The sequence below is a fragment of the Dufourea novaeangliae genome, unplaced genomic scaffold, assembly GCF_001272555.1.
Source record: "Dufourea novaeangliae isolate 0120121106 unplaced genomic scaffold, ASM127255v1 scaffold8, whole genome shotgun sequence".
Lineage (NCBI taxonomy): Eukaryota > Metazoa > Arthropoda > Insecta > Hymenoptera > Halictidae > Dufourea > Dufourea novaeangliae.
The window spans coordinates 449,954-459,054 of record NW_015373923.1 but is presented as its reverse complement, the minus strand read 5'-3'; the positions used below and the strand labels follow the sequence as shown (position 1 = coordinate 459,054).

Here is a 9,101-nt window from a genome sequence, read left to right as displayed (position 1 = left end):
CATTCATTTCATAACAGCGGGTATTGTCCGATAAATTTAAACAAACAATATGTTTTTTAATTCACAATGACAAATATATTCATTATATACGAAAATTTATCAAAAACTTCGTATGTCACGTGAAACCATTTCCAATTGATATGGTACATTTGTAGTTCTATGTCCTACTGTTGAACTAAATAGGTTCTTGTATACACTAGCGTCGAACCTAGACAGGTAGATTCCTACTATTATAACGGAATTGGCCGGTTGGTGCAGCATCATACTCGGGCACAAGGAATTCCCGGATTGTAAGGCAAAAGGATGATGACTATTCTACGCCTAGTCGGTGGTTTCAGGATTCAGAAAATGTAGCGGGTACACAGAAGTTTGATATCAGTACAGATGAGATATAAGAATAGACCTAACGTGCAATGTAATTTTCTGTCTCATGCTTCGGAGACGTCAGAAGCACCCTTACCATTTCAGTGTTCAATTTCCGGCTAGCGAAACCGGGGCAATAATGTATGTATGGATCCCTATATGTAGTCACGGGTGTGTGTGTATGCTGTGCATCATCACAGTATCGAACGTAGTTCCTGAAGTCGGAAACTTTATGTGGAGTGCACTCGAATCAGCGAGATTTTCCTGGGACACCAAGTCCCATAAAATGTTAGGTCTATTCTTATATCTCGTTTGTGATATCACCAAGTTAAGAGATGGATTTACCGGTATTTTTTATTAAACGAATTTATACATTGCGTAAAGACAAATTACGCAGCTGGATCATCACCCTTAGTAGTTCGTGTGTAAATCAGTTGTGCATGGTGCTGCACGACCTGTTTGATAAGTCCTTTCTGTTGCAATTCGATCAACGCCCTCCTAGCGAGCGATCCGCGAATTTTTAACCTTTCGCTAACGATCGATGGTGTGATCAGTTTATACTGTGGTACTTCCTTCAGCAATTTGTCATATGTGCCCTTGTCAAATAAGACTTGATTGTTTAACTTATCGCGTACTTTTCCTTTGGACCACTTCTGCAACAACAAAAGGAACAAACATAAGATTCATTCTTTCAAGTCAAAGTTAAAGACATTTGTTAAAATATTAATTCAGACTCATTAAATCAGCTTTTAACTTCCATGGTTTGTCAATGAGATATGTTTTCATCATTAATGTTTATTTAATTATCATTCCATGCTATATAAGAATTATAACACAAACCTTCTTTTTAGCTTTGCCACCAGATCCTCCTTCCTTCTTCTTCTGTGTCTTCTGTGGTTGTTTAGAAGACCCCTTTGTATCCTTTTTAGGCGGCTGAAATGAAAAACAAAATTAGACAAAGCACTCAACAACAAATAGGTGCTAGGTTTAAGAATTGATTAAGTATCAGGCTCATTAAATCAGTGTTTTGCTATCATGAATATAGTCTAGAGAGAGTTCTTCATCATGAGAATAATTTCAAAACGGAAATATTACCTGTTTTGTTACATATTTTATAACATTAACATGCACTTGGAAGAATTCTCTGCCGTGTCAACAAACCAAGCATACCAGGAAAGGTTAGTTGTCCACATATTAATAAAATTGAAGTTAACTTCCACTTTTTACGGTATATTACAATTAAGAATAATGTACAGAACTGCTGAAAGATAATTTCAATTGAATACAAAAGACTCGAGGTTTAGTATATCGAACGTATTGTATACACCATGTGGACGATCATTGGCACAGGTCAACCACTTACTTTCACGTGATATTTATACAGACCAGCACGAATTTATTTAATCGAAAGTACCACTGTGCACAGTCTATAGCTTCTATTCCACTCGGAAAGTCATTCTAAATAAATATAATGAGAAACAAAATAGCGAAGTGGTAGTGCGAATACTCACCATGATGGCTGTCGACTCGGAAAGAAAACGGAAGTGTGTTGATCGCCATCTCTGAAATTTATCTCTGCAGCGACCTCTGTTTCACTACATTGATCAGTGTTATTACCAATTAAAGGACAATACAATTCAAAAAATCAGGATAATAATGATCAAATAATTGTATTGCTAAATTAAAATTAATTTTTCTGCTGAATAATTAGTAGAATCGTAAAAAGAACATATTGCACGTGCTGTGTGTAATTTGATGTGCTGTCAGTAGGGATGATTCGATACAAGAGAATACAAGTAAATACGAGTACATTACCCGATATTGTTGTTTCAATACCGAGTACTTTTGGTATCCATACGTACGGTTGAGATACCAAGTAGGTATCGAATGGAGTGAGTATCAACCCATCAACATTTGATATTGTAATTACTTTCAACACAAAAGAATGTTGTTTATATTAATAATTAAGCAACGTGTACTTAAATATTTTCAATATTAAAATAATATAGGTATATATGGTTAGGTGTGAGCTTCCAAAAATGGTATTTCCAAATATAGAACACGTTTTCCTGCATTGTTCCCTGCAGCATCTCCATCCTGTCAGTTGGTTAGGACCACTGTGCAGCCACTGCACTGCAGTGCAGTGTGCTCCAGTCAGCCCCAGTGTGCCCACTCCAAATTGCTCCGAGTGGCTGCAGCGTATCAAGCATGGCGCTGCACCGAGCGTTTACACAGTCGGATTTTCTACCTTTTTGACACATTTCCAACATGTACTCACTTTAAGAATTCCATTTGATGTTAGATCGATTGCGAGCCTTCGTTTTTATACACAGTTTCGTATTGGAAAGGTAATATATATCTTTGCTTTGATTATCGTTGGTAAGGTTAAGATACTTTTTTTGGCGGCGGTGATAGCTGGTAGAGCGTGAAAAGGAAAGAAGTGAGAGCGTTTCGTTCTGGGTCTGCTAGTGGACTCGTCAGTGAGGCATTTAGCAGACCCTGCCTTAGACGCGGGGATATTCGATGGTCGGTTAAGGACGTATATAGTATCATATAATATATAGTATATAAACGAGGAAGGATTCTGGATTCAGGTAGTTGCGGGAAAGATGTCAACTCGGTAGACCTCTAGTGGTGAATGTAGGGACGTAGTGCCGCCACACTTTCACTGTTGCGACGTGTCATTTATGTTTTTATTCGGTTTAAGTTTTTAACAATCCGTAGTGAGTGTAAGTAAGTTAGTTTAACGTGGTTTGCCCTTTAAAACGGTAGCTTCGATTCAAAAGAATAATTTCTGGCATTATACCGGTGTCATTGATTGTTAAACGAAGCTGTCTCTAATCAGCTGTGTGATATCAGTGTTTTAGGTATTGACATATTTTTAGCTGTGTTTGACAAATATTCTTATCAAAACGTCAAATTCGCGTGTAAATATTCACATAAACGTGTAAATAATAGTAATCAAGTAATGTTTATTCAGAAAAACAATATTTGAATGTAACATCCCAGATAGCACATGACACCTTAAAGACGCCCATTTTATAGCTATTTCAGGTGTAAGGCACCTTTGAGTCATCTTCAAGGTGTCATATGCTGTCTGGGATATGTGGTACCTAATTTATGAAAGAATTGATTTCTTTTTTGTAGGAACATCTTTCATTTAAGTAGTCCTGGCCTTCTTGGAAAATGCTTCCTCTTTCGCACAAAGACTCAAAAAATCTGGGTAGCAGGATAAAGGAGAAGCTACTGGGATGGAAACGCTTAATATTTTCGGACAAAAATACCAGGAATTTATTTTTGTTTCTACTGCTCAATTTGTCCTTTGCCTTTGTTGAATTATTGTATGGAGTATGGACAAACAGTTTGGGCTTGATATCAGATAGTTTTCACATGTTCTTTGATTGCACTGGCCTATTATTTGGTCTGGCTGCATCTGTTATTACAAAATGGAAAGCAAATGAACGGTACTCCTATGGATATGTTAGAGCAGAAGTTTTGGGAGGATTTGTTAATGCACTCCTCTTGTTCTTCATTGCTCTCTTCATTCTGTCAGAGGCTGTTGAAAGGTCCATTGAGCCACCAGAGATCAAACATGAGAGGCTTCTTGTTGTATCTGTTCTGGGATTGTTAGTAAATTTAGTAGGAATATATGTGTTCCATCATGGACATGGACACGGCCATGGAATGGGGCATGGTCATTCTCATTCTCATAGTGGCCATGGACATTCTCACACAAACCATAATCATAGCCACGATCATCATGATATTGAAATTGATCCCTCATTCAGTGGCACAAATTCTCAGATCATGAAAGGAGTGTTCCTGCATATTTTAGCAGATACGTTGGGATCTGTGGGTGTTATTATATCAGCAATACTGATGCGCCTGTTTGGATGGTTCATAGCTGATCCAATTTGTTCCATGCTGATTGCAGTATTGATAGTTTTAAGTGTACTTTCATTAATGAAAGACTCGTGGGAAATACTAATGCAAAGACAACCAGCAGCATTAGATCATGTTCTGCTACAGTGTTATAACAAAGTGACTCAATTGGCTGGTGTATACAGTGTACAAGAACCGCATTTTTGGACCTTGTGTTCGGATGTATATGTTGGCTGCTTGAAGTTAGAAGTAGCTAGAACAGTAGACCCCAAGTATGTTGTGGCACACACACAAATGATATTCCAAGCAGTTGGAGTAAGGCATTTAACTGTACAGCTGGATTATGCACCTATGTGATCTATGAAAGACATTAATGTCGTAAAGTGTTCTTCTAAGTGCTCCAAGACTGTATCTGCTTGCGGGGTCTGTCAGAAGCAGGAAAGGAATGCAGCTCTAGTGCAAAATGTTTTTGCCATTTTAAAATTGTGCAAATGTATTGTTCTAAATAACAGTGAATATCATCTTGGTTTACAAATTGTTTGAGACTAGATCCAGTTTTTAGAAATTCATGAAACATGTGACACAGGAAAAAAACGTAAATATATTCCTAAGGACTGCATTCCATTTACAAATTCGTTCCTTCATTTTTGCTACTGTGTATATAGACATTGATTCACATGTATCTCTCTACTGTACATTTCTTTATCAGATTGTAATTTATCTTCGTTTCGCGGGAACCATGACTTTGTACTACTTGCTCACTAGCAGTCACGAATCAAGTTTTGTATTATCGATTCAAGCCTTTGTATGAAAATGCATTTAAATCTTAAAGGAATTACTGGTGCATACTATTAGGTAGACGTTTTTACCTTCGACGGGCTTGATTAAGCCTCGACTCTAACATTTTTATCGATTTTTTGTTACCGCATAAGTTTGTGTATATTGCAGTTTATAATGTAAAATCTGAGCTTTATGGTTTGGTATGTCGTGACGAGGTCGAAAAGAAACTCGTAACCACCGCGGCGGCCTGCAAATTTATAAAATGAAATATAAATTGATATTCTTACGTTTACATAAAGTTATACTTTCCTCAACATTGTAGTTACTTTGTACATCCTGTTCGTGTTAAGTGGTCTCATAATTTGGACGATACTCAACACGTACAGGACAATACTCATGGAACCCTCACTCTAGAGCTCAGATGAATTGCGAGAAAATATCAAAATATATGTACTTATTATAGAGAATTTCGCTAAAAAATGATGCATTAACATTTTACTACGTGAAATCGGTCATCGTGTCTTCATCATTTCCATGAAAATTGTAATACCTCTTTGGAGGGCGATTGCCGAGTTAGATTAACAAATGATTTGTAATCGTAAATTATAAGCATGATCAGGACATTCCACTTAGCCGAGGTATGTGATTTCTATACTTCGGGGTTGTGATTGACGTAGGCCAAAATCTTCTTAATAGAATTAAACAAAACGTCGATAGAAATGAGTAACAGTAATATAGCAAATTTTTCTATCGAGGATACAATTGTACATGTATGAAACAAAACATGATTTGCGATCCGGCAACACTTCTGCTTACAAAGTGTGATGCGATTACCAAGATGAAAGTGAACGTTGTTACGTTTTTATTAACATTATTGTATAGATGGAAAATGGAAGAGAATATTCTCAGTGTCGGCAGAGTGTAAATAATAAACAAAAGTACCCATACTAATCTTTGATCCCTCTTTAATATTCACTTGGTTCCTTGTATTTCGTTGTCGGGAAATATCAACCGGTCGGGGACTTGAAACACATATTACATTTATTTGAAGGATATGTATACACATATAAATACATAAATATTTATAATAAAATCGCTGAAGCTGATTCCACACGTGAGAGAGATCGTTGGATGCGTCGGACGACACGCGTCGTGGTGTCAGCTTCAGTCTGATCGTGCTATATCGGTTTTCTTCGTTAAAACGGCTTGCAAATGTAACAGATCGTACCTTTAATATCTCGTTTGTTTCCTATGGCGTCAATCAATGCGTCTTTTATATACATATAGCAAACTATCAAAAATGAAAAATCGTGAGGAACGCTCACCCCTGGTCATACTATCGAGGGAATTATACGAAGCGTTGCGCGTCGACTCTGATAAAAGATTATAGATGAACAGAGCCCGAGGATATCGCGGAGAACAGGCTCGGATATCTGCACAGTTATAGTTTTAAAATTACAATTAATTTTGCAATTAAACGTTGAACAATCGGCGAGTAACACTCCGTATGGGTCCCTCGCGATTGGACGAGAAAAGGTAAATCGAAAAAACATCGTTTCGTTCACGAAAAAAGGGGCAGCGTACATTGTGTGTGTGGAACTGTTTCCCGCGTAAAGCTGAACTGAAACCGATCGAATTGTCCCGCGTTCCTTTTCAGGTGCATGGCAGTATAGCGTTTCCCGTGGTTCCCGCTGGCAGGAGTTCGCGAGAAAATCGCTTGAAATCGCACCTAACGTTCGTTCGGCGATCAGTCGATTCAATAGAAATCGTCGTAAAACCGCACGCTTACCCTACGAAGATTAACGAACTTGTGATCGATACACCGGCATAGATCGCGCAGTGATGTTTACGATTTTACGATTTTGGCAGTCGTGTTGCACGTGTCTTCGATCGTTAAAGGTATTGGTTTTATTTTATTGTTTTTTTATACAATAGAGTAAACATTGTTCTTTATAATAGGTACCACAAAATTCGAAAATCCGCGGTCCGGATACGTTTCTCTACCTTCTACCATATAGAATATAATATCTATAAAATTTCTTCAAGTCTCCAACAACGCGCCTCGTCCCTCGTAAAGCCATTTCGCTCTTGGATCGTCGATTGCTCTTCAATCGACCGTAACATTTGATAATCGTGATCAGAATATACTAATAATCATAGTAATAATAATTAATGATGATGATCGTAATAATGACGATAATAATATATTACTCTGAATCGTATTTTACAGTCCACCTAGTAACAACGAACGTATCTATTTTGCAACAGCCTCTTTCATTCGTTTTTGTTTGTTTTTTCGTTTTGTTTAAATATCTTTCGGTAACGCGCATGCACGCGTGCGTTTGATTTGGTCGATTGCAAGATAATTTAACCTTGTTTCGTTTAATCATTCACCTCCACACCTCCCTTCCGAAAAGGACGCTATCTCTTTTAAAACAAAGATTACTTCCCTACGATTTCGAGTTCCTCTCGCTTCTCGCGCGTTTAACAGGACCATCGAGAATAGCTCGATAATAACGGCTAATAACGCCTACGATCTCTACGTGATCTATCGTTTAGGAGTGCGACCACGTCGCGGAAAAGAAAATCACAGTAAAACGAAGATCCACAAAGTGTCGGGCTTCATTACGATCCTCTTTGTCCCTCGACGCCTTTGCCGTCGTGAATAATCTTTCTTATCCTAGATTGCCTCTTATGGCTAAAATCGTCGACGATACACGCGCGATCGACGGTACTCGGATTCGCTTCTTCCTAAAACTACATTCTTACGCACATACTCATGCTAGTTCTCTTTCTTTTATTCCTCTCCAAGATCCGTTTCACCGGATCGATCGATATCCAGATGGTCTCGCGTAACCAACATGGATGCTCAATGTTCGACTCCAAATTGAATTTTCCCCGATCTCTATATACCCTCATCTGATGCCCATCGTCTTCGTCTTATTCAAGATCAATCTCTCCGTCGTTTCAGCGTTATATCGTTCCTTCGGTCAACGAGTCCTCGTGAGCAGACAACTAAGAATCATTTATGTCTCGTGGATCCGATTTTCACTTCTTCTTGGCCTTTCCGTTCTTCTGAATCTTTGTGATCTTCAGTCTACAGTTCGATCCGCCGGTGTACACAACCTCCGCCCTGCCGCCGTCCTCTACCGCGGTGACCAGAGCTTTCACCGACTTGACGTGCACGTCCTTGGCGCTGATCTCCAACGACGTGCCTGGATACCGATCCCTCACGCATTTCCCTATACCAGCGGCCTGGGTGTCGGTCAGCTCGACACCGTCCAGACACAGCCAGGTGAGATACTGCAGATGCGTGAGTATCGTCTGCACGAAAACGTGCTCCGTCTGCACCTTTTTCGCGCTGTCCGTCACGATCAGGCCGTTCGCCTTCAGGAAGCTCAGATTGCACAGCTTCAGGTACTTGGCTATTTGTCTCATCGTTTTCTCGCTGTCCTCCAGAGTGATCCGCCAGAAATTGATTCTCAGGGACTGAAGATTCCTGAAATGAGAGGACAGACAGCCGAAGAACTGTTGCAGGATCTTGTCATCGATGAACAACAGGGACCCGCTGCTGCCACCGATGGTCGACTTGTCCAAGGAGAGGTCGAGTTCGCTCAGCGCGGTGAAACCAGCGAGGAACGGCAGTAGAAGGGGCCCTCTGAGCGCCAGACGATCGTTCACTGTCACCTGGAATTAGAAGCGATGTTCTTAGGCTTTGTTCTTGGTAATTTTCTCCTTTCTTTCCTTTTCGTTTGTTTTTTCGGCGCCCGTTTGTAGGGGGCCGGGTCGACGAGTAACGAAGACGAATGGGAACTTTCGGCGGGGGCCCTCGGACGAATTCTAATCATCGGACGTGTCACGCGGAAAGACTGGCAAGTGCTGTCGCGTTACCACGCTAGCGGAGACGGAATAAAAATTCGAGTCGTCAAGGTTACCACGTCGACGATCGTATCATCCGATCGGTGTGGGAAGTGACCTTGTTACCATCGCCACAACGATTCTTCTTCGTCGACCGTAGGCACAGGTAGTCTTTTTCGTTCTGTTTTCTACAACCGCGTAATTCTCCGCTCACGACA

General features: G+C 39.8%; 3 protein-coding genes across 4 annotated transcripts in view; 1 reads left to right on the top strand and 2 right to left on the bottom strand.

The window, feature by feature from the left end:
* Positions 1-691: 691 nt before the first annotated feature.
* On the bottom strand, positions 692-1,950 carry LOC107194737 (40S ribosomal protein S25). Its single transcript, XM_015584412.1, has 3 exons — positions 1,875-1,950; positions 1,204-1,296; positions 692-1,016 (listed from the first exon to the last, which is right to left on the bottom strand). The coding sequence occupies exons 1-3, from the start codon at positions 1,875-1,877 to the stop codon at positions 753-755; spliced, it is 360 nt and encodes a 119-aa protein (XP_015439898.1). The 5' UTR covers positions 1,878-1,950; the 3' UTR covers positions 692-752.
* Positions 1,951-2,392: 442 nt separating this feature from the next.
* On the top strand, positions 2,393-4,678 carry LOC107194736 (zinc transporter 7). 2 transcript variants are annotated; one of them, XM_015584409.1, is made up of 2 exons: positions 2,393-2,711; positions 3,511-4,678. In XM_015584409.1, exon 2 carries the CDS (start codon positions 3,550-3,552, stop codon positions 4,600-4,602), a length of 1,053 nt encoding a protein of 350 aa, XP_015439895.1. In that variant the 5' UTR covers positions 2,393-2,711; positions 3,511-3,549; the 3' UTR covers positions 4,603-4,678. The 2 variants fall into 2 exon arrangements, with proteins under 2 accessions (XP_015439895.1, XP_015439897.1); XM_015584411.1 differs by lacking the exon at positions 2,393-2,711 and adding an exon at positions 3,169-3,230.
* Positions 4,679-7,913: 3,235 nt separating this feature from the next.
* Positions 7,914-9,101, bottom strand: part of LOC107194517 — a 153,487-nt gene continuing 152,299 nt past the window's right edge. The window contains 1 exon segment of the mRNA XM_015584159.1: positions 7,914-8,712. Coding sequence (XP_015439645.1) covers positions 8,074-8,712 — 639 coding nt within the window. The 3' untranslated portion in view covers positions 7,914-8,073.